This window comes from Myxine glutinosa, chromosome 12, assembly GCF_964187855.1.
Source record: "Myxine glutinosa chromosome 12, kmMyxGlut1.1, whole genome shotgun sequence".
In the NCBI taxonomy this organism is placed as follows: Eukaryota; Metazoa; Chordata; class Myxini; order Myxiniformes; family Myxinidae; genus Myxine; species Myxine glutinosa.
Window position 1 is genome coordinate 46,983,785 of NC_136272.1, and position 25,238 is coordinate 47,009,022.

A 25,238-nucleotide genomic window follows, 5' to 3' on the forward strand; every position below is an offset into this window, starting at 1 on the left:
GCACGTACCTAAGTACCTACGCCACTGCGGAAGCGGAGATCAAGTCTCGCACGAACCACGCGTAATTCGAGTATGTCCGAGCGGATGGCGTACCACGTGGTCCGTGCAGTTACTTTATTATTGGAACCCGATTAGAGCGATATAATTCGTACCACGCTTAGTCAATAGATGGAAATGACAGGAACGATCAAATAGAAGGAAGAACACATGTTTATTTACAGCTATACAAGGCGAAGAGACACAGAGCAGGCACTTAAGCAGTCTTAGCTTATTACCCAGACAATGGGCCCATTCACTCACAGGGGGGATGAAGGAAGGATGGTTCATGCGCTGAACGCGCCGGCTTTGTTGTTCAGGAACAGCTCGCCCGGCGTGGCCCTCTGCCGGTCACAGCACGTCCCCCGACGAAGGCAGGCAGGCAGGCAGGAGGGATTCTTGCGGCACGTATCTCGAACAAAGGCTGGAAGATATGCGCGTCTCTCACCCGGCGCGGCGGTCCCTTACAACGCGATTTATATAACGGCGCGCTTTCACCCTCGTAACTCAACAGAGGATCTGCTTCAAGCTCAACCGGGCATTTAACTTGTAACTCAATTCAACACAGCGCTTCAAACTGATAACTCAAGCTCATCACTCAGTGCAGGTCCTCCTCAAAAACTCACTTGTTCAGCGCACCTCTCCTCAGAACTGAGAACTCCACACCTCTCCTCATAACTGAGAACTCCCAAGCTCCTCTCCCCATAACTGAGGTGGGGGCTTTTTGGGCACAGGGTTATGTGGTTCCGCCCTGGCCCGTATCGAATGTTCCAAACCATGCCGTTTGCCACAGTGCTAAGCCACTCCCCTCGAGCCCTGATTGGCGGCTCGTGCTTACCGTCACTCCTTCCCCGCCTTCCTTCGCCCTTGATCGACGTGTCCAGGCCTGCCTCGTGGCATTTCGCCCCAAAACTCAAAGCATCGAGGCGGCATAAAGCATTGTAAGGAAACCTAACTCTCATTATTCTACTCAACGCAAAACTAACACAGGAAAAGGACTATGCTTACATTTACTATGAAATAACTGAACTATCGTGAGGCTACATGTTGTAGTGTGACTAAACTATGAGGGGGAAATTAACCTTTATTTGTGCCTCCTATCTTTCACCGTTCAGGAGATTATAGTAAGGGCATTTTATGAGATATTTCACAAATCTGTTAACTAAATTGTTACCAAAATATTTCTTCACCAATATGTTTGTAAAGGTGTGTAATAACATGTGTTAAAATGTTGAAGTTCAACTCCCGTGGGAAACCCAGAAAAAAAGCTGTTGAATTCGGGTACTGAAAAATTATTTTCGAGAATTTTTTTTTTTTTTTTTTAATCGGCCCTTAAGTAACTTATGAGGGGTCAAATAAGGGTTTTTCATGATTCTGAGTTGATTGTTAACATTTATATTTTCACTTTTACATTTACACACAAAGTAGCTTTTATTTCACATACATATATAATACTCAAGAGTTATTTCTCATTCACAATGTCAGAAGTTTCAACAGTCATTGTCTATGTCTTCTTCAGACTCAACAACATCATGACTGCAGTTTCTGCATGTAATGCCATTACAGACTCCACAGGCCGAGATGCACGTGACCCCATTCTTCTTGCAGCTGCATCGCCGGTTGCTGCAATCTCCATGACAATTACAGCTCGTGAACTGCAATAGCTCCTCAGGGGCCGTGGGGTCGTGTTGGAACTGGCTCATACCCATGCACACCTATTGTCCATCCATAGTCACTGGGGTTCAGAGACATGCTCTGTAGAAGGATCCAGTCCCGGGTCTGCAGGTAGGCACGGAGTGAATGTTGTGCAGCTGCACCCTCTGTTGGAGGTAGAGTCTCTGGTTTGATCACTCCTGCCGCTGCCTTCCCTAAGAACATGTTGTACCGAATTTCACCCAATGTAGTATCTCGTCCATGGTAAATGTACTTGAAAATCGCAGTACCAGCCTGAATCACTGTTTCCTTGGTGGCTTCTGTGTCAAGGAAGATGTCGATGTACTCAGCCGCGTCCCCTTCGCAAAACCTAAAAAAAAGCACCAGGTCTATGTCAAGTAAAGTATAATGTAAATGTATGTCACCACGCTCCTCCTCAGTGAAGGCAAGTTTCATGATGTGTTGATAGATGGCTGCATCGATGAGGAGGTGAACACGGATTGCCTTGTCAAAACATCCTCCATCCATGATGTGGTTGGCTGTCGTACTTCCAGGATAGATCAACTGGATCACATCTAGTAGTCCAGAATCTTCCATGATGTTACCCATTGATCCAAGATAAGACTTCAGCAGGTGAAAACCACCCAACCTTGGAATGACGGGTAGATTTGCCTGCTTTATTATATTCACAGCCTTCAGCCAAATCGGAAGATCAAAGGTCACTATAGCGGCCCCAGCGCGCCGTATGCACTCTTTCAGAGTGGTGAAGATGGTGTTGAGGTCATTAGGGTCTCCTTCAATAACTGGGAGGAACTCGATCTGTGTGCTCTGCTTTGCATCATTAGCATGGATTCTCTTCATCCAGCCATTCCAGTTGGAGTGTGGGAACTCAGGATCGTTGGCTTTGATCACCCACCCCGCTGCCCAGAGTGTGTCACCTGGAGTGAGGAGTGGCTGATCATGAGCCAGGGAGGAGGAAAGCTCAGCGAGGGGCAGAAACATGATCGCGTTCGTTCCTATCTGTTTCCTGTTCGTAAATGGAATAATCTTTACTTCAGTTCCTCTCAGGATCTTAGCTTTGTCCAGTGCCTTCAACTTCACCCGGGGGAAAGCTGCTGTTGTCTGTGGATCTGGCAAAGGTGGTGCCGGAGAGGTGACTTCGATCCAACCCATTGAGTGAAAGGGAGTGTTTCTGTGAATAGAGACAATGTTTAAATCTATATTGTCTCCAACAAACTGAGTAACTGCATTGTTTGTTTCCCCAACCTCCATAAAGACCACCTGATCATTACTTGACAATTCACTTTCACTGGCTGGCACTTTGGCTGTCATCACTGATTGATCCTCAAGCGCAGCATCAACCGCAACCTCATCATTGATCTGTTCATCGGTTTCCTCCACAATGGTGTCAAGAGTGCCAGAAGTATCTGGAACATCATCTCCACTCCTACTATTAAGGAAGCAGTATTTGTAGTTTTGTGTCTCCGTGTAAGACTCAGTGTATCCCAGCCGGTGGAACTTGTTGAGCATCCATTTTGACCCAAATCTATGATCAAGTTGTATGGCAAGCCCCATTTGGTGTGGCAATACTCCAGACCGAGGTCGACAGGCCTTAATAAAATTCTGCCCCCAAACGGCAACTCTTTCGTCTGTCTTGACAATCGGTCTCAAGAACATCTGAAGGCTTGCAGGAACAAGTGTCAGCTGACTATCGATGTCAGTCATACTGTGTGTGGTGGGGTATGACTTTGGACCTAAATCAATCAAGGCAATATCATTGGATATGAACTTGAGTGCCGTCTTTATGATCTGAGTCTTCTCATCTCCATGGTCAAGATTAGCATGATGCTCTCGCAGAATATTGTCGGTGCCATCTTTGAGACAGAGTACATCTGCCCTTCTTTCCTGTGTTGTGAAATACAAGGTGTCTTCGTATTTCTCTAGAAGTTTTATCTTTAGCCAATGCTTTGAATAAGAAAGGCTCTTCTCTGGTGACTGATCAAACTCCTGCATCTTTTCATGGACTTGGTCCATGTTCATTACCCCATGCTCTAATTCTGAGTCTAACCATTCGCAGAATTCAATAAAAACTGCCTCTCGCTCCTCATCAATACTCCTCTGTCCTCTCTTCCTTTTTCCTTCCTCATCAGTCTTGGACAAACTGTCACCTCTCGCAAACATAAGTTTGCATCGCAAATGGTACAGTGTTTCTTCTGCTACCAAGTCGTTGATCCCTTCCAGGCGTCCAGTGACTTCAGTGCCCCAGTCATCCCCGCGACTCCGTGCTGTCTTCAGCAAGCTTGCCTTCAGTGTATCTGCAGTCAAATTATCTGGCACTCTGTATTTCTTTCTAGCTTGTGCTGGATTATTTTTGTAGAGCTGGGCTGGTTGGTTGCAAAGAATGCATACATCCTTATACAGGAGGTCAACTGACTGTGATCTTCTAGAACTGCAGCCAGTTGATGAACTGAACTCACAAGTAGTGCGTCTTCTCTTCAACTTTGATGACTCTTTCTCTGCCTTTGATGCTTGAGCTGACTTCTTGGTGGTTGCAACAAAGTTGTTGTACAGATCATTTTTACACTTCTGGTGGTACCTCAGTTTTCCTTCCTTTTGAGCCTCCTTCATACGTTCCACAACAGTAACATTTTCGACAGTTTCTGCTTGTTTCAATAAAGTTGAGTATCCCTTTGGAGTTGCCTGTATGAGCCTTTCAGCTGGTGTATCCGAGCGTGCACAGATGAAGCAATTGAGCACAGGTGGAGTAACGTCTTCATCCATATTGCTAGACTCCATGTCCTGCAAAGTAGAAAATGAGATATATTTAGAAATTATTTTTCCACAAAGGAGTGTCTGTGGTGAAATATAAATGTTAACAATCAACTCAGAATCATGAAAAACCCTTATTTGACCCCTCATAAGTTACTTAAGGGCCGATTTAAAAAAATAAAAATTCTCGAAAATAATTTTTCAGTACCCGAATTCAACAGCTTTTTTTCTGGGTTTCCCACGGGAGTTGACCTTCAACATTTTAACACATGTTATTACACACCTTTACAAACATATTGGTGAAGAAATTTTTTGGTAACAATTTAGTTAACAGATTTTCATATGTTTCCCTTACTATTAGCTCGTGCAGACAAACAAAAACTTTCTTTTATATATATATATATATAATAAAGATAGAAGATATATATAGCTGAAGAAGAAATATATATATATATATATATATATATATATATATATATATATATATATATATATATATATATATATATATATATATATATATATATATATGTATATATATATATATATATATATATATATATATATATATATATATATATATATATATATATATATATATATATACACACACACACACACACACACACACACACACACACACACACACACACACACACACACACACACACACACACACACACATCATGATTAATAGCAAAAACAACGACTATCTTTATTTTGAAACGCTTTCCTACCTGCTCCGCATCGCAGACCTGTCAACAAGATGATGCACACCAAAGTCTTCATATCCATTGCACACACCGAGTTGTGTCCGTTGGCCACAATAAAAAGATCTGAGTGGGGATAAACTGCTGAACATGGGTGTAATATGTAACCGCTTTAATACAAACACCGATCTCCCTGTACAAACAATGCTGAAGTCCACTGGACAATGGTTGAGACATTGGTTTAAAAATCGGAACTCAACATGTCAGAATTAACAAATGAATCAAATTTTTTTTTTCTTTTTTTTTTTTAACATGCTTATCTGAACAATGCTCCATTAAACACAATAACAGGTTAAATATGTAAAATATGAAACGGAGTGAACAGAAATGTCTTGTCGGATTCCAATAGCATTGCCGGGTTCTTCGACGTGGACGATTTCAGGTGTAGAGGGGGTTCTGTCGTCTTTCTGATTATTCTACATAGGGGAAGCGTGTGACTGGGATGGCTGGAGAATAGTCTGGATAAATTCCTCAATTTCTTCTTGGCACGCACGCACACATTCCTGGGAGAGGGATCCAGGCACAGAGAGATGAGGTTATCATCATTGAGGATACATTTTCAGCAGGCTGTGAATCTGATGTATGGAAGCCAACTTACAGGCCTTTGTGACAATAATTACCTCCTCCATCAAAGGTGGATGGAGGTTAAGTTTTCACCCCTGTCGGTTTGTGTCTTTCTGAACAGGATATTTGGAAAAGCTGCGGACGGATTTGGACGAAACTTGGTAGGCCATTTGGGTGTGTGACAAGGACGAATTAATTCGATTTTGGTGAAGATCTGAATATGGATTCGGATACGAGAATTTTTTAATTGTTAGGTGATTCTTCACCATTGAGTGATGGGGCTAAAACCAATACATACCACGATATCTCAAAACGTTATGGACGGATTTGGACGAAACTTGGTGGACAGATTGGGTGTGTGACAAGGAAGAATTTATTCCATTTTGGCTAAGATTCAAACATGAATCCGGATACGAGGATTTTTTTTAGTGATTCTTCACCTTCGAGAGATTTGGCGAAAAACTATCGAAATGCGATCATATCGCATGACATCTCAAAAAGTTGTGGACGGATTATGACATGTAATCCATGTAATCGTTATTTTTTTTCCATCATCAATTTTTTTTTCAAATACCATGTAATCTTTTTTACAATTACCAAGTTATCGGCAAAATTTTTGGTTCGATTCCCGACAATTTTGGACCTGCTTCCGCCAATATTTGCGGTTAAGCATGCGGAGTTGAGGTTGCAGCTCCAATAATAACGGATGTATGGAAGACGATGTCCTAGTCTATCAGTATTCGAGTGGCACAGATACGGATTGGCCAAAGAATAAGCGATGCCCATTAGCTACAGAAATTATGGATGCTATTTCGCAAAGACGTCGCCTTCTATATCTCCGTTATTATTGGAGCTTGAAATTCCTTGACCTTGAAATTCCGGATGCTTCACCGCAAATGCTGATGAAAGCAGTCTCCAACATTGCAGCCGCATAGCATGCCGGGAATCAAACTAGTAGATTTTTGCGGATAACTAGGTCATTGTAATACATATAAAGTTTAAATTTGATACACATTAGCGGACATATGACTACACCCAAAATTTTCAGCAGGCTGTGATGTTTTTGTCATTAAGCATAATAAATATGGAAATGAAGATTCAGGCTGAATGTAAGGGGATTGATTGCATTGCACATGTAGTGTCTCACAGGAGTGATCTTGATGATTGTGCAGATTTTGTCCAGTGCGTTGGTGAACCCAGGCCAAGTCTCTCTCAGCCAACCCATTTGCATAATTGCCGCGTAGACACTTGCGGCAGCGATGAGAGATGAACTTCTTTTGGCGAATTTCAGGTCTGCAGTAGGGTTGGACCATACAAAGGATAAAACACGATTAACACGAGTATTTACCAATCATTGAACATTGAAACACATGCTCATCGGGTCGGTTAAAATATTTAATTATTTATACCTGATCGGACACAGCTCAAGATGCTGGGATCCCAAATTCCATGATCACATGTTCGTGATCTCTTGGTGTCCTTATGGTTCCCTTAAAAGTAAAAAGGGTCCTCACTTTACTTCTGTGGCTGACCGATGGAGGAGGTGTGGTCATTGGAGTCCCAAAACCTGACTGAGTTGAGTGGACCATATCTCCAAACTCCCTAGGCATTGTCTACCCAGACAGGTCAGTTATGGACTGTGCATGGCTCGTTACGATGTACAAGGTCGTCATTTGAAGTACCGTGGAGTATGCTTCCCCATAAGACCATGTGCAGCAGCTTCCCATCTTGCTCTCCTAGAGGTGCTCGAGTCCAAAGCTTTATTAATTTTTGGTATCTCTTGGCAGGAGGCCGGAGGCCTAAGGACTGCTTCTCATCCATCTCGGGCAGGTTGGTGCACCCCACTTCTGGCTTAACCTCACACTCACTAATCAGCACACATGACCTGTCCACAGTTTTCTGGGAGGACAAGCTCCTTATGAGACAACGACCATCCATATCTGATGCCCAACTGTGTCTGTGGACATCCTCCTGCAATTGGGTTACCTCTTTCTTGGAGATTGGTGACAGGATTTGCACTCCGGCCAGCATAAAACACTAATTCTGCAATAAACAGAAAGAATGCAAATAAAACAAGAAAGAGCAATCAGAGATTGCAAACCCTCGCCAGGATGTATTTTCAGTGGTTTATAAGGCTTTTGTATTAAAACAAATATGGCGGCCGAACCACGTGACCGATGACGTCATCAGTATTTTTTTCTCCACTACTTTATTTCTAGATTATGCTCAAGAAATTTCGTCTTAATCGGATGAAGTTTTGTACTTGTCAAATTATGACGTCATAATAAGAGGCACCTATGACATCATCACTAACAGATGTTATTCCACATGGAGTTCTTTACAATGAGACATGTCTCAATTTTTTATATGCAGCTCTTTTAGAGAAAAAGAGGTGCAAATGTTTTCAGTTTTTCCAAGATGGCAGCCGAACCACGTGGCCAATGACGTCATAATTATTTTCTTTCTCCACCAATTTATGCCTACTTGACGCTCAAACGTCATCTTGATAGGATCAAGTTTTGTACTTGTCGAATTATGACGTCATAATGGAGGCACCTATGACATCATCATTAACATATTTTATTCCCCATGGAGAGTTCTTCACAATGAGCCATGTCTCAATTTTTTCGATTCAGCGCGTTTTCGGAGATATAGAGGTGCAAAGTTTTTCCAAGATCGCGGCCAAACCACATGACCTATGACGTCATAATTATTTTTTTAAATTATACAGGTGGAGATGCACCTATGGTGAAAATTTCCTGTCAATCAGAGCAACGGTTGCAGAGAAAATCATATTTATTCTGTGTGGACAAACAGACAAACAAACGGACTCAAATGCAATACCCTCTCCTCAGGTGAAAATAACTAAAAACCCACTCACCAGATAATGGGATTGGGGCAAAGCCTTCCCCAATTTTTTGATTATAAGAGGAAAAGCATGGGGTAAACTTCCTGGGCCAGGTTGTGGTGGTGTGTGTCGAGATGGTGCTGAGGTGTCGTCCCCCAGACGGCGGACTCCTCAGGTTGACCTGAAGCGGTCATTTCGGTTGGGTACATGGAATGTCTTCACTCCAAGAGAGGATGATCATCTATCTCTGCTATCACCTGGTTACCCTCATTCAGTCTTAGTCAGATGTTCACCGTCCTTCATGGTCGTCCTGCATCCCGCTCTTCTCACCTGTGGAACTCCCAGTGTCTGTTGTTTCGTGCTGTAAGTTCCAATCCACCAAGACTGCTGCTCATAGTCACCTCATCCTATCTTATATACCCACTCCCATTCACCTCTACCCTTCATCATCCCCTATCCCATTTTTACCCCAATGCCATTCTACTTCTCATACTGCAACGTGTAATAACTAAGAAGGGTTAAGGTTTGGACTTCACCTGAACATACAACACCCACCAGTGACGCTTATCATTGCACAGGTCTCGGCCTGATTGTGGACCCGTGATAGATCAGCGGACGAGAAGACCAGGTGGTACAGGATCTGCTGCATAAAATCGATTGCAGTAACTGCCACCACTTTCCATTCCAGGGAAATGAGGACCTTCCTCTCCATGTCCTGCACATGAGGTGGAGGTGAGAGTAGGACACATTAGTGAACACATCAACAGCTTCAACTAGCAAAATCGTCCAAAAACACGATGGTTTTAACAAGATCGGACACAACTCAACCCCCTCGAGGGCAAACCGCACCAGCAGCTGCTGTCTGTCGAATTTTGAGGTACACATAAACAGCCTTGACGCAGACACAGGATTTGACGTTTGCATCTTGTAAGCCAGAAACAAGCAAGCACCGCCAAGTGCGTACAGCTCATCGTCGTCGGAAAGGGTCATGGAGAAGATGCAGCGGTCCAGGTAATTGAACGTCAAAATTAAAACATCATTCTTGCAGAGCTCCGCCTCATAAACCTGTGGAATGCATGATCAATCTGGGTCTTGGCATTGCAAGGCACAAACAAGCAAGCGGCACCAAGTACGGTCCATGCAGCTGGCCATCGCGAAGGGTCATGGAACGCATGAGGCAGTCCAGGTTAAGGTTAAAAAAGGACATTGATGAAAGTTTCTAAAAGAGATTAACACGTGACCCTGACAAAGTGCAGATACAAGTTTGAGAGAAAAGGCACGAAGTCACATCGTTATTTGCATTCTAGAATAATCTAGACTCTAGATTCTAGAGCATGCATGCGGCACGGACACACGACAACACAATGCCCAAATGTACAGCGATATAATGCAAGAGATCATTGTACAGTGCGACTTCTGATTGGCTATCTAATTTTAGGTTTGTGAGGGACATACATACATACATACATACATACATACATACATACATACATTCATACACCAGATGGACAGTCAAATGCTGTTCCGGACTGTATTGCCCCCAACGGCTACACCGTAAAAATACGGCTGCCTCACCACGTGACCGATGAAGTAATGAATTTTTTTTTCGAAACCGATTTATCCCGAGATCACACTCAAAAAATTTCATGCCGATCGGATCAAGTGTCAAATTATGACGTCATCACAAAGGCACCTATGACATCATCATTAACATATTGTTACGTTTATGGGGGTAGATAAAAGAATACCATAGGAAAGATAGGATTGCATAGAAATAGCGTGGACCATGTGACACGCAGGAGAATTTCGATGCACACAAGTAGGGAAAATGTAGATCGAGGTTGTTTAAATGTTCTTCATGCGAGGGACATGCCAATTGAGAGATCTCGCGAGATCCTGACGGTGACGGCACAGATTTTCGAAGCTGTACACGTTCTCCACGTTTTTAAAGTTGTCATTGTTCACAATTGTATTTTGTCAAAACTGTATTTATCTTTCGGTGTGTGAACCTATAGTGTGTCCCTTGGAAGTTTCTCGGTGTTAATCTTTCATAAATTAATCGTTTCTGTTTGCCGCGCGTGTGCGGCCTTGCCTCAGGCTTCCCCGGTCCCCCGTCGGTTTGTTTCTTCCTTCACTGTTTTTGCGAGGTTCTTAGATTTTTCCCTTCTCCCCCAAACATCTACTATTTGTCTAAAGTTTTAACCCCCCCCCCCCCCTCACCCCCACAAAAAAAACATTTATTTCCCATTCTGCACGTGTGAAGTGTCCCATCGTATGCTTCTGTCCAGGTGCGCTGTCTCACCGCGCCCCCATTATCTCCTTGCCTTCCACCTTTTCCCCTGTTCACGTGACTAGTGGTTGTCCCTCGAGGCTCCCTCTCCCCGTTGATATTTTTCTGAATATTTAAGACTGTTCTGCACGGTTCTGTTTAAATATGTTTAACTTTCCCCTTATAATTCTAAATCACTACACGCTCTAAATTCACATTCATTCCACCCCTCCTCCATCGTTCTTAAACGGATCGCTAACTTGAAAATCACAATGAACCCAAATTGTTATAAATGTTCGTCTTTCATTAATCATCCACTTTCTAAACTCCCCCCTTGCCCCTCCCCTCCAAATCTCCCCCCTTGCCCCTTCCTTCCTAAACTCCACCCTTGCCCCACCCCTCCAAATCTCCATACCCTTGCCCCTCCCAAACTCCCCCCTTGCCCCTCCCCTCCTAAACTCCCCCCTTGCCCCTCCCCTCCTAAACTCCCCCCCCCCCCAACCATCCCTCCCAAATTATACCCCCCTCCCACCTCCTCCTCCTCCTCAAAGCTGCCTCCTCCCCACTTCGTCTCCCTTCTATCTCATACCTCCACCTCCCCCAACCTTCGACTTACCTCTGCCCCCCCTCAAACAACCCCTCACTGTGCCTCATCCCATCACCATCAAACCTTTCATCCTCCTCATTCTTCCCTTTCTTGTAACTCTTCTGTAATCTCTGACACACGATCAACTGCTCTCCCTACCTCCCCCTCTCATCCTTCATCTGACCCTACCCTCCCCTCCCCTGTCCTGCACCCGATGCTCCCCCTCTCTCCTCATTAACCGTATGGACCTCAAACATCCGGGGCCTTCGCTCAAACCTGATTGATCTCTCCATTCAGGTTGCTTCTGACAATCCAGACTTGATCTACTTAACAGAAACTTTCCTCCTTCAAGATGTCTCTGATTCCTTAATATCTCTTCCTGGTTACTCCCTCCTCCGGTATATGATAGACCTGAGCCTCGTCCTGGTGGTAGAGTGGCTATCTTTATCAAAAACTTTCTTCCGCACTCTCCTTGCACTGCCCTCTCTCCACCCCACCCCCAGGAGTACCTCTGGCTACAGCTTCCTCTCCGCTCCCAACTTTTGTTCATATGTGTTCTGCACCATCCTCCAAACAGTGATGACTCCATTTATATTTCGCTGTCAGACAACATGGACCAACTTCTATGAACTCATCCAAACTCTCTCTTCCTCATATGTGGTGACTTCAACTGTCATCATGCCAGCTGGCTGGGTGTGGGTTCCTCTCTCACCAGCCATGGCACCTCAGCAAAGGACTTCTGCGACTCATTGGGACTGACACAATCTGTCAATTTCCAGACCCGGATCTCAGTCAATGGAGTATCTTCTCTTCTTGACCTGGTTATGACAAACTTCCCTGCAAATGTCTGCTGCTCTTCTTCTGCTCCAATCGGTTCTTCTGATCATGTGCTTATTAAAGTGGACATCTCTCTGGCCATTCTCAGAGAGCCTCCTCAGCGCCGAAGAGTCTGGCATTTCACTCAGAATTTCATTTCCTTTAGAGGCCATTTTTCCCCGCAAAGCGGGGGTTGGCCTTTTTCGGGAACCGTGGTTGTTGTTGTTTTTCGGTCCCCTTTTTGAAGCAATGTTTTACGGCCGGATGCCCTTCCTGACGCCAACCCTTTTTGCCGCCTTTAACGACAAACAGGGAATTACCAGTGAACTGGTACTCAATTAGCAGACCTCGGAAGGATGACAGGCTGAGTCAACCCCCCTGGTGTTAATTCAGCGATCGACCGGGATTCAAACCCAGGATCCTGGGATCCTAAGCCGGCACCCTAGCCGCTAGCCCAACACCAGGGCTAGGAGGGAGTAACCAGGAGGAGATATTAAGGAATCAGAGACCTCTTGACGGAGGAAAGTTTCTGTTAAGCAGATCAAGTCTGGATTGTCAGAAGCAACCTGAATGGAGAGATCAATCAGGTTTGAGCAAAGGCCCCGGATGTTTGAGGTCCATATCGTTAATGAGGAGAGAGGGGGAGCATCGGGTGCAGGAGAGGGAAGGGGTGGGGTCGGGGCAGGATGAAGGATGGGCAGGGGAGGTAGGAAGAGCAGTCAATAGTGTGTCAGATATTACAGAAGAGTTACAAGAAGGGGGAAGGAAGAGGACGAAAGGTTTGATGGTGATGGGATGAGGCACAGTGAGGGGTTCTTTGAGGTGTGGCAGAGGAAAGTAGAAGGTTGGGGGACGTGGAGGTATGAGATAGAAGGGAGACGAAGTGGGGAGGAGGCAGCTTTGAGAAGGGGGTGGGAGGGGGGAGAATTGGAGAGGGATGGTAGGGGGGGAGATTTGAAGGGGAGGGGTTGGGGGGGGGGTTGTTTTGAAGGAGAGCGGTTAGGGGGGTGTTTAGGAGGGGAGGGGCAAGGGTGGAGTTTAGGAAGGGAGGGGCAAGGGGGAAGATTTGGAGGGGAGGGGCAAGGGGGGAGTTTCGAAAGTGGATGATTAATGAAAGACCAACATTTATAACAAATTGGGTTTATTGTGATTTTCAAGTTAGCGATCCGTTTAAGAACGATGGAGGAGGGGTGGAATGAATATGAACTAAGAGCATGTAGTGATTTAGAATTATAAGAGATTGAATATTTTTTTGAAGTAGAACGAGTTGGAGAGGAAATTGAAAAGAGCCTTTTAAATAGGAAGAAAATCAGCGTGTTGTAATATACCACTGAATAAAACACTGCAGGGGAAAGTTTAAGCGTATTCAAACAGAACCGTGAAGAACAGTCTGAATGAAATGAATGAATGAATCTTGGCGTCAGGAAGGGCATCCGGCCATAAAAACATTGCCTCAAACAGGGAACCGTGAAGAACAGTCTGATATTCACAAAAAAACCAACGGGGAGAGGGAGCGTTGAGGGACAACCACGAGTCACGTGAATAGGGCAAAATATGTAATCTATATTATAATAGCCGTAGATGATTCTGTCTGTCTGTCTATCTGTTGGGTGTCTGTCCGGGGTGTGGCTTACTCGGTTTGCAGAGTAGCTCCACCCATAGCTCCACCCATTCTGGGAGAGGCTTCATATAAACAAATATCCACCATTTTATTAACTCGCATAGCTTTGAGTCCTGTTTTGTAGGCCCGTGGTGTCTTCCTCTCTCTCCCAGTTTTATTTCAAATCAAATTCGATAAATCATTTCATTTTTCACAGTCGCTAACATAGTTTTAGACTCGGTTGAAAAAAAACGGGAAGAAAATCCGATGAAAGTTGCCGTTTATAGAACGAAATGAATTCTCAAAGGCCTGTAACTTCAAGGCCATTGAGTCTCTCTCACGCCTTTATCTCCAATCTAACTCACCATATGATTTCATTTTTATCGATGGTTTTACTTTTAGACTCGGTGTCAGCAATAATTGAGAACAATCCACACACGCGGGAAAATGCAGAGATATATTTTTTAAAATCGCGTCATGGTGTATCATACACCGCCCAACATGACACCGCCGGCAATGTGTCGATATATATTAAAAATTCGCTTTTGCTTTTCCGTTATGATATATTACTATTTCGTTTGATGATAGTCGTCACAAAAACGTCAACAATGATGCCGACATATATTTCTTCGTTTTTATTTCATTCAACATATTAGCCGGAAGTAAAATATGTTTCAGGAAATATACCGAGAGATATTTCTTCGTTTTTTTTATTAGTTATGTGCGCATACACTTTAAATAGGTTTATTTGAAATCTTTAATTTTCCACAAACATTCCACACACGCGGGAAAATGCAGAGATATATTTTTTAAAATCGCGTCATGGTGTATCATACACCGCCCAACATGACACCGACGGCAATGTGTCGATATCTATTTTAAATTCGATATATCATTTCATTTTTCACAGTCGCTAACATAGTTTTAGACTCGGTTGAAAAAAAAAGAGAAGAAAATCCGATGAAAGTTGCCGTTTATAGAACGAAATGAATTCTCAAATGCCTGTAACTTCAAGGCCATTGAGTCTCTCTCACGCCTTTATCTCCAATATAACTCACCATCATGGTTTTAGACTCGGTGTCAGCAACGCGGGAAAACGCAGAGATATATTTTTAAAAATACACCATATCACCGCCCAACAGCCAACAAGTATCATACACCGCCCAACATGACACAGACGTCAACATTTCGACATTATCGCTTTTTCTTTAAACCGAGCCGAACCGAATAAACCGAGTGAATTCACCGTTTACCTTTGATGACAGTCGTCACAAAACGACATATATTTCTTCGTTTTTATTTCATTCAACATTTTTAGCCGGAAGTAAAATTACCGAGAAATTACCGAGTTCAGGAAATTACCGAGACATATTTCTTCGTTTTTTTATTTATTAGTTATTTGCGCATACACTTTAAATAGGTCTATTTGAAATATTAAATTTTCACAATGTAATTTACTTGCCATTTATCATTTGATGATTACGAGACAAATTCCTCTTGAGGATCGTGACAATTCATGCGCTGCGTGGAAACTTATATTTCCAAAATGAATGAGACGATCGATGAAGAACGCAGACTTGAACAGGATGTAGCAAGAAAACGAATGAGACGGGCGAACGAGTCCATCGACGAACGTCAATGCAAACTTGCGGGGTCACCCGTGGGAATCCCACGGGCATGGATGTGTGTGACATTTCGACATATTGAGTTAGATGCTGCACATTCATTTTTACAAAATGGTTACTGGCAAGTCATCAGATCCAGAAATGGTGTCATGAACACAATTTATTTACGTGCAAGCACGAAAGCAAGACGGGCCGATTTCCGATTCCGACGGGCCGACGGGCGAGATGGGCCGATTTGGAGCAAGAAAAAGAACGAGACGGGAGAAAAACGAGAGAAACGAGACGGGGAAAGCCGATTGGAGAGGCGAGTGAGGCGCGATTGGAGAGGAGTGTGAGGCGCGATTGGAGAGGAGTGTGAGGCGCGATTGGAGAGGAGTGTGAGGCGCGATTGGAGAGGAGTGTGAGGCACGATTGGAGAGGAGTGATTGGAGGGGAGTGTGAGGCGCGATTGGAGAGGAGTGTGAGGTGCGATTGGAGAGGAGTGTGAGGCGTGATTGGAGAGGAGTGTGAGGCGCGATTGGAGAGGAGTGTGAGGCGCGATTGGAGAGGCGTGTGAGGGATTGGAGAGGAGAGGAGTGTGAGGGATTGGAGAGGTGAGGGATTGGAAAGGAGAGGGATGTGAGGGTTTGGAGAGGAGAGGAATGCTAGGTGGAGACAGGAGAGTGTCAGGTGGAGAGGAGTGAGGGGTCACATATTATGTGAAATAAATAAAGTGTTCATCACACCATTTCTGGATCTGATGACTTGCCAGTAACCATTTTGTAAAAATGAATGTGCAGCATCTAACTCAATATGTCGAAATGTCACACACATCCATGCCCGTGGGATTCCCACGGGTGACCCCGCTAGTCTATATTATAATAGCCGTAGATGATTCTGTCTGTCTGTCTGTCTATCTGTTGGGTGTCTGTCCGGGGTGTGGCTTACTCGGTTTGCAGAGTAGCTCCACCCATAGCTCCACCCATTCTGGGAGTGGCTATAAACAAATATCCACCATTTTATTAACTCGCATAGCTTTGAGTCCTGTTTTGTAGGCCCGTGGTGTCTTGCTCTCCCCCAGTTTTATTTCAAATCAAATTCGATAAATCATTTCATTTTTCACAGTCGCTAACATAGTTTTAGACTCGGTTGAAAAAAAACGGGAAGAAAATCCGATGAAAGTTGCCGTTTATAGAACGAAATGAATTCTCAAAGGCCTGTAACTTCAAGGCCATTGAGTCTCTCTCACGCCTTTATCTCCAATCTAACTCACCATATTATTTCATTTTTATCGATGGTTTTACTTTTAGACTCGGTGTCAGCAATAATTGAGAACAATCCACACACGCGGGAAAATGCAGAGATATATTTTTTAAAATCGCGTCATGGTGTATCATACACCGCCCAACATGACACCGCCGGCAATGTGTCGATATATATTAAAAATTCGCTTTTGCTTTTCCGTTATGATATATTACTATTTCGTTTGATGATAGTCGTCACAAAAACGTCAACAATGATGCCGACATATATTTCTTCGTTTTTATTTCATTCAACATATTAGCCGGAAGTAAAATATGTTTCAGGAAATTACCGAGAGATATTTCTTCGTTTTTTTTATTAGTTATGTGCGCATACACTTTAAATAGGTTTATTTGAAATCTTTAATTTTCCACAAACATTCCACACACGCGGGAAAATGCAGAGATATTTTTTTTAAAATCGCGTCATGGTGTATCATACACCGCCCAACATGACACCGACGGCAATGTGTCGATATCTATTTTAAATTCGATATATCATTTCATTTTTCACAGTCGCTAACATAGTTTTAGACTCGGTTGAAAAAAAACGAGAAGAAAATCCGATGAAAGTTGCCGTTTATAGAACGAAATGAATTCTCAAATGCCTGTAACTTCAAGGCCATTGAGTCTCTCTCACGCCTTTATCTCCAATCTAACTCACCATATGATTTCATTTTTATCGATGGTTTTAGAGTCGGTGTCAGCAATAATTGAGAACATTCCACACACGCGGGAAAATGCAGATATATTTTTTAAAATCGCGTCATGGTGTATCATACACCGCCTAACATGACACCGACGGCAACGTGTCGATACATATTAAAAATTCGATATATCATTTCATTTTTCACAGTCGCTAACATAGTTTTCGACTCGGTTGAAAAAAAACGGGAAGGAAATCCAATGAAAGTTGCCGTTTATAGAACGAAATGAATTCTCAAACGCCTGTAACTTCAACTTCAAGGCCATTGAGTCTCTCTCACGCCTTTATCTCCAATCTAACTCACCATATGATTTCATTTTTATCGATGGTTTTGGACTCGGTGTCAGCAATAATTGAGAACATTCCACACACGCGGGAAAATGCAGAGATATATTTTTAAAAATCGCGTCATGGTGTATCATACACCGCCCAACATGACACCGACGGCAACGTGTCGATATATATTAAAAATTCGCTTTTGCTTTTCCGTTAAGATATATTACTTTTTCGTTTGATGACAGTCGTCACAAAAACGTCAACAATGATGCCGACATATATTTCTTCGTTTTTATTTAATTCAACATTATTAGCCGGAAGTAAAATATGTTTCAGGAAATTACCGAGAGATATTTCTTCGTTTTTTAAAATTAGTTATGTGCGAATACACTTTAAATAGGTTTATTTGAAATCTTTAATTTTCCACAATATAATTTACTTGCCATTTATCATTTGATGATTACGAGACAAATTCCTCTTGAGGATCGTGACAATTCATGCGCTGCGTGGAAACTTCTATTTCCAAAATGAATGAGACGATCGATGAAGAACGCAGACTTGAACAGGATGCAGCAAGAAAACGAATGAGACGGGCGAACGAGTCCATCGACGAACGTCAATGCAAACTTGCGGGGTCACCCGTGGGAATCCCACGGGCATGGATGTGTGTGACATTTCGACATATTGAGTTAGATGCTGCACATTCATTTTTACAAAATGGTTACTGGCAAGTCATCAGATCCAGAAATGGTGTAAAAACCACCGTTTAGAGGCCATTTTTCCCCGCAAAGCGGGGGTTGGCCTTTTCGGGGACCGTGGTAGTTGTTGTTTTTTTGTCCCCTTTTTGAAGCAATGTTTTACGGCCGGATGCCCTTCCTGACGCCAACCCTTTTTGCCGCCTTCAACGACAAACAGGGAATTACCAGTGAACTGGTACTCAATTAGCCGACCTCGGAAAGATGACAGGCTGAGTCAACCCCCCTGGCATTAATTCGGCGATCGACCGAGATTCGAACCCAGGATCCTAAGCTGGCACCCTAGCCGCTAGCCCAACACCAGAAATGGTGTCATGAACACAATTTATTTACGCACAAGCACAAAAGCAAGACGGGCCGATTTCCGATTCCGACGGGCCGACGGGCGAGACGGGCCGATTTCCGATTCCGACGGGCCGATTTGGAGCAAGAAAAAGAACGAGACGGGAGAAAAAGGAGAGAAACGAGACGGGGAAAGCCGATTGGAGAGGCGAGTGAGGCGCGATTGGAGAGGAGTGTGAGGCGCGATTGGAGAGGAGTGTGAGGCACGATTGGAGAGGAGTGTGAGGCGTGATTGGAGAGGAGTGTGAGGCACGATTGGAGAGGAGTGATTGGAGGGGAGTGTGAGGCACGATTGGAGAGGAGTGTGAGGCACGATTGGAGAGGAGTGTGAGGCGCGATTGGAGAGGAGTGTGAGGCGCGATTGGAGAGGAGTGTGAGGCGCGATTGGAGAGGCGTGTGAAGGATTGCAGAGGAGAGGAGTGTGAGGGATTGGAGAGGTGAGGGATTGGAAAGGAGAGGGATGTGAGGGTTTGGAGAGGAGAGGAGTGCTAGGTGGAGAGAGGAGAGTGTCAGGTGGAGACAGGAGAGTGTCAGGTGGAGACAGGAGAGTGTCAGGTGGAGAGGAGTGAGGGGTCACATATTATGTGAAATAACTAAATTCACACCATTTCTGGATCTGATGACTTGCCAGTAACCATTTTGTAAAAATGAATGTGCAGCATATAACTCAATATGTCGAAATGTCACACACATCCATGCCCGTGGGATTCCCACGGGTGACCCCGCTAGTCTTACTATAATTCACCAAATGTCTGTCTGTCTGTTCGAAGGTACCGTAAAAACTGCTGAACCGATCGCAAAGATAATTTGGGTGGATAATCCTGGGATCCCCAGGAGTAAAATAGGCTATTTCGTTTTCCAAATTTCAGCTTTAGTCTCCAGCATTCTCAGGTTTGGAATCGCGCATAACATTCGCATTTGCATGACGTTCATTGTGACGTCTTCTTACGTCGAGCAACGGCACCCGCCCTACGGGCGGGGCTTCAATTGGGAGACCCAAATGAAAAGGCTAAATATCGGAAATTGAAGGCTTTTTTTATTTTAAACAATTTATATAAACATCCGTTAAATCTCGACCGGTGCAGTCATTTGTGCGGCACCCGGGAAAATACATCATGCGGGAGCAAGTATCAGCAGGATGTGGCAGTGTGGGAGTCCACGTTTGCACCGATCGCTGCACCGTGTGCCGCACAAACGGCTGCACCGATCGCTGCACCGTGTGCCGCACAAACGACTGCACTGATCGCTGCACCGTGTACCGCACAAACGACTGCACCGATCGCTGCACAGCTGCATCGATCGGATGTGGCATGAAGGAGGATCTGCACTCCGGCATGGAGGATCAGATCGAACAGATCGCTGTCTCCATCGATCTTGCCAAGTGTTACGGGGTCCTCCCCTATCCTCTGGTCTCCGCAAACCTCCGAACCCCGAGGGAGTCCCCGGCAGAAAGATGTGATGTCCTTGGTTGAAAACAAGCCAATCAATAACGAGTCCACACCAAGGGTTACGAACAAACCAACTTCTATCAACCAACTTCTATCAACTCATCCAAACTCTCTCTTCCTCATATGTGGCGACTTCAACTGTCATCATGCCAGCTGGCTGGGTGTGGGTTCATCTCTCACCAGCCATGGCACCTCAGCAAAGGACTTCTGCGACTCATTGGGACTGACACAATCTGGCAATTTCCCGACCCGGATCTCAGTCAATGGAGTATCTTCTCTTCTGGACTTGGTTATGACCAACTTCCCTGCAAATGTCTGCTGCTCTTCTTCTGCTCCAATCGGTTCTTCTGATCATGTGCTTGTTAAAGTGGACATCTCACTGGCCATTCTCAGAGAGCCTCCTCAGCGCCGACGAGTCTGGCATTTCACTCAGGCCGACTGGCACGGTCTGCAAGCAGCCATCAATCAACTGGACTGGTCTCCCATCTCTAATGCCTCTGACATCAATTCTTCCTGGGAATTCTTCCAAAGCAAACTGCTCTCTCTCATGCACAGATTTATCCCATCTCGTCTTCAGTTGTCTTACCCTTCCTCCCGTCCATGGTACACTGAATCTTGTGGTGAGGCAGTTGCCCTGAAACAACTTGCCTTTGCGTCTTGGAAGGCAAATCCAACTGAAGGCAATCTCAGTTCCTTCCACCAAGCTCGAAACAAGTGTGTTTCTACCCTCAGGAGTGCCAGGAAGCACTATCTCTCCACACTCAAGATTGAACTCTCAAACCTGTCTCCTTCCTCCAAATCCTGGTGGTGTCTGGTCAAATCCGTTTCTGGTGTTTGTTCCCCCTCCATCCCCTCCCTTACCTCAAATGGCTACACAGTTGACACCGCACGTGACAAAGCCGAATGCCTCAACTCTGTTTGCCTCAAAATCTTGTGTCCCAAACCCATCTCTCTCTGTTCCCACCTTTCCCAGTCGAACCCAACTGCTCCTGGACTCTGTGTCCTTCTCTCCTGACAAGGTGGAGAAGTTTTTATCAAACCTCGACTCTGATTCTGCAACTGGACCAGATGGCATCAGCCCTCGGGTCCTAAAATCCTGCTCTGCCGCTCTATCTCACCCTCTCTCTGTTCTTTTCACCCTCTCTTTTGCTCAAGGTCATCTGCCAGCATCTTGGAAATCAGCAAACATTACCACTTTACACAAAAAGGTGCAAAAACAGATCCTTGCAACTACAGACCAATCAGCCTGCTCCCAATTATCAGCAAAGTCATGGAATCCATCATTGCTTCAGATATCAAATCCTTCCTCTTCTCCAATGGCTTGATCTCTGATCATCAATTTGGATTCAGACCAGGTCATTCTACTCTGGACATGTTGCTTCTGCTGTCTCAACAATGGATGGAGGTCCTCAATACCAAACAGGAAATCAGAGCTGTCTCACTTGACATATCACGTGCCTTCGATACGGTCTGGCACCCAGCTTTGCTCACCAAACTCACCTCCTATGGTATTCAGGGAAATCTCCACTCATGGCTTGCGGATTTCCTCTCTGGTCATAGGCAACGTGTGGCCCTGAATGGATTTCTCTCATCTTCCCTTCCTGTTCTGGCTGGAGTTCCCCAAGGTAGTGTTCTGGGCCCTGTGCTATTTCTGGTCTTCATCAATGACCTCTCCGACTCTCTGGAAAATCCTCTCTATCTCTTTGCTGATGACTCCACTATCTGCCGCTCCATTCCTCATCCCTCAGATCGGCAGTCTGCAGCCTCCTCACTCTCTGCAGACCTGGACAAAATCACAGACTGGTCAAACAAGTGGAACATGTCTTTCAATCCTGACAAATCTCACACTCTAACAATGTCTCTCCGAAAGGACCGACTGGACAACCCTCCCATCTACTTTCTCAACAATCCTCTCCAAGAAGTTCTGTCGCTCAAGCTTTTGGGTCTCACTATCTGCCATGATCTTTCTTGGGAAAACCACATTTCCAAGCTGGCCTCCAAAGCCAGTCGCCGACTGGGCATCCTCCGTCGTGCGAAGTCCTTCCTTGGCACACCTGAGCTCCTCACCACATACAAGGCTTTCATCCGCAGCTCAATGGAATACTGTTCCCCCCCTCTGGGCTGGTGCTCCTGCCTCACACCTTGCTCGGCTTCACGCTGTTGAGGCCAAAGCTTTCAGAATCATTGGAATCTCCTGCGATGTAGTCAACTCCGAGGGCCTTTCACTCACTCACCGCAGGCAGGTTGGTGGTCTTTCTGTCTTCTACCGACTCCTCTCCGGCCTTGCTCCCCCAGCTCTCTCTGTGCTCTGTCCCCCCAATATTCCTTCAGGTCGCACAAGATCTGCCTGCAACCCTCTTATGGTTAAACTGCCAAAGTCTAGGCTCTCTGCTCACCTTCACTCTTTCATTCCCCTTTTCTCCCGCCTCTGGAACAAACTCCCCCACTCCCTTCAATCCCACTCCTCCCTCCAGGTCTTTAAAACAGCTGTTCACCACCATCTCTTATCTTCCCCCATCGAAAACCTTGATCTTTTCTACCCCCGGTAATTCACCCCAGAGTCCTTGCAGTGTTCATATGTTTTATTCCTCTCCAACCTCCCCCCAAGTCCTCCCAATGTCCCTGCTCTCAAATGTTGTGTTTGTGTCCTTCCCCCTCTCTGCCCATCTTGTCTGCCGCTCCCCTTGTTTTTTGTTTTGTGTGTCGGTTTGTCTTTTTGTGTGATTAATGTTAGCTCTTTCACGAGCCTCGATCTTGTATATATACAAAAAAAACAAAAAAAAAAACAAAAAAAAAAACATTATAAATCCCACACAGGAATCACGACCCAATTAATACAGCACTTCACAATATAATTCCCATCTACAGGTGGCGCCACCTTACCGAGCCCGTTAACCCCAAAACTCACAGCCCTTGCCCCAATGTCTCTGTACGCCTCCAAGGCGACGTCGATTCGCTCCAGCGATCGTGGAATCAATTTCCGATTCCAATCTGGGGAAGCGGCGTCGATCGAACCAACCCGCAGGCCACGTGGTCCAATCTCCAGCACGATGGCAGTAGAATGGGAAACCTCCCCAAAGACGGTTTCAGGTACATGAGTCTCCTCAATAACCCTCCCACAGCCACTGACTTGTAGTTTGTACAGCCGTCCCTGGCAGCCCGCCGGAGGGTAACGCCCGGTCGACGCGCCGCAAAAACCCGGTCACTGCCGGTGACTGGCATGGCGAAGATGGCGGTCGGCTTTCTCTTGCACCTGGGTTGGGAGGTGAGGATACTCGGCAACCTCCACGAGGATACCCGACTACGCAGGCGCCGCAGCAATTCGGTGATCTCCTATCATGCGGACTTCTTTTCCAAGGAGGCAAAGTTCCCTTGTCCTGCACGTTCGACTGCTCGGTCGGGAGCTACAATCAGAACACGTCTCCTCACGATCTTTCCGGCTTCCCCATCTCCTCTCCTTCTCTCCCGGGTCACGATCCGATTTCCGGCCACCTTTTACCCGGAGCGCTTTTATCCCTTTTAACCCTTTTAACCAAAATAAGCATTATCAACATCCGCATCATCAATAAGCAAGAAGCATCAACCCTGATAACAAGAACCACCATTATTAGGGCCGGTATCCGTAACACAAGGCCGCAACACCTATCGGCTCAAAATCCTTTTAACTGTTGATTTGGTACAGTTAAACGTTTCGGGAATTTGGTACACGTATCGGGAGTACATACGACATAGCGATTGTGAACATGATTATCGATCACGATTATCGATCACGATTCACGATCACGATCATCACGAACATCGTGTATCGATCACGATTTGAAACACGATGGAATAATATTTACCGATATGAACAGTGATGTGGCTTTTATTGAAATTCTAAAGATACTGTTTAGATTTTGATGATTTGCGTGTGATACGATTCAACGGATGTTTATATGAATCGTTTAAAATAAAAAAGCCTTCAATTTCTGATATTTTGCCATCGCCATGTGCAGACTCGCCACGGACCCACAATCGATGTTTCTATACGTGAACGTACCCGTTTGTTTGCGAACAGGTGCGTTTTTCATGGAAGTCCTTCACGAACTTGCTGTCCATGTCTGACGTGCGACTGAAGGTGCCACAGGAATGTGGAATTTATTGGTTTCATGCTTTAGCATTCGCCATATCTCATCTGCATTGGCCGTTTGCGTCCGGCCTCCCACCCGTGCGTAGCACGGGTATTTCTCTAGTTTCTTTAATTTGCAATTTATTTCAGGAAAGTGTTTTTTTTATTTTCCCCTTGTTAAAATGTTTATCAATGGGATCTGTTAACATTCTTAATCTTATCAAATGTTGCGATGATAACATTTTTCCAAGATGGTGTCCATATCAGTATCACGTCCGAATGACACCCTGCTTTTCGCTTCACGAGCACAGATTAATGACATTTCTCATTCACCCGAGATTGAACCGCCGAGACTCACGATAAAGTCGATGAGCTTGTTCCGTATGCGCAACTGCAGGTCCGACGCCAACTCCATGCTACCCAATGGCGGCTGGTAGTGGCGCTCGGTAAGAAGAAGGCGCGCCATAACGCGCGGGTCTTTCTGTATGGGCTCAAAGTCGGTCATGATCGCCGGACTGCGACGCATCATCTCACTATCCTGTCGTATTGGGAGTGAACAAAGTATCTGACGAGACGAGTCAGAGATTACGTGACAGAAAACGTCCTTAATTAATTTATTATTGTTGTAAAGCAAGTTAATCAAGATGTCGTCTTGTGTCTGTGATTGGTTGGTTGGTTCGAAGCGTTTGTGATTGGTTGGTTGGTTCGAGGCGCTTTTGTTTGGTTGGTTCGAGGCGCTTTTGATTGGTTGGTTCGAGGCGCTTTTGTTTGGTTGGTTGGTTCGAGG

At 44.9% G+C, this 25,238-nt stretch overlaps 3 protein-coding genes across 4 annotated transcripts in view; all 3 read right to left on the minus strand.

Annotated features, from left to right (window-relative positions):
- Nucleotides 1-440, minus strand: part of LOC137437850 (ferritin, higher subunit) — a 42,740-nt gene extending 42,300 nt beyond the window's left edge. For both annotated transcript variants that reach the window (XM_078766805.1, XM_068132526.2), the window contains exon 1: nt 301-440. The gene's annotated coding sequence lies outside the window, so the exon portion shown is untranslated. The remainder of the gene's footprint in view (nt 1-300) is intronic.
- On the minus strand, nt 193-5,489 carry LOC144888519 (uncharacterized). Its single transcript, XM_078766804.1, has 2 exons — nt 5,196-5,489; nt 193-4,488 (listed from the first exon to the last, which is right to left on the minus strand). The coding sequence occupies exon 2, from the start codon at nt 4,483-4,485 to the stop codon at nt 1,705-1,707; it is 2,781 nt and encodes a 926-aa protein (XP_078622930.1). The 5' UTR covers nt 4,486-4,488; nt 5,196-5,489; the 3' UTR covers nt 193-1,704.
- A 19-nt stretch (nt 5,490-5,508) lies between these two features.
- On the minus strand, nt 5,509-25,003 carry LOC137437848 (G1/S-specific cyclin-D2). The gene is made up of 5 exons (XM_068132519.2): nt 24,810-25,003; nt 9,490-9,705; nt 9,196-9,355; nt 6,940-7,085; nt 5,509-5,731 (listed from the first exon to the last, which is right to left on the minus strand). Exons 1-5 carry the CDS (start codon nt 24,978-24,980, stop codon nt 5,645-5,647), a joined length of 780 nt encoding a protein of 259 aa, XP_067988620.2. The 5' UTR covers nt 24,981-25,003; the 3' UTR covers nt 5,509-5,644.
- Nucleotides 25,004-25,238: the final 235 nt, after the last annotated feature.

Coding starts and splice junctions, on each gene's coding strand:
- LOC137437848 (XM_068132519.2), bottom strand. CDS start 24,980: ATGATGCGTCGCAGTCCGGCGATCATGACCGACTTTGAGCCCATACAG. Junction 9,706..24,809: donor ACAAGCTCATCGACTTTATC/GTGAGTCTCGGC, acceptor TGCATTCCACAG/GTTTATGAGGCGGAGCTCTG. Junction 5,732..6,939: donor CAATCATCAAGATCACTCCT/GTGAGACACTAC, acceptor TCCCTCTCCCAG/GAATGTGTGCGTGCGTGCCA.
- LOC144888519 (XM_078766804.1), bottom strand. CDS start 4,485: ATGGAGTCTAGCAATATGGATGAAGACGTTACTCCACCTGTGCTCAAT.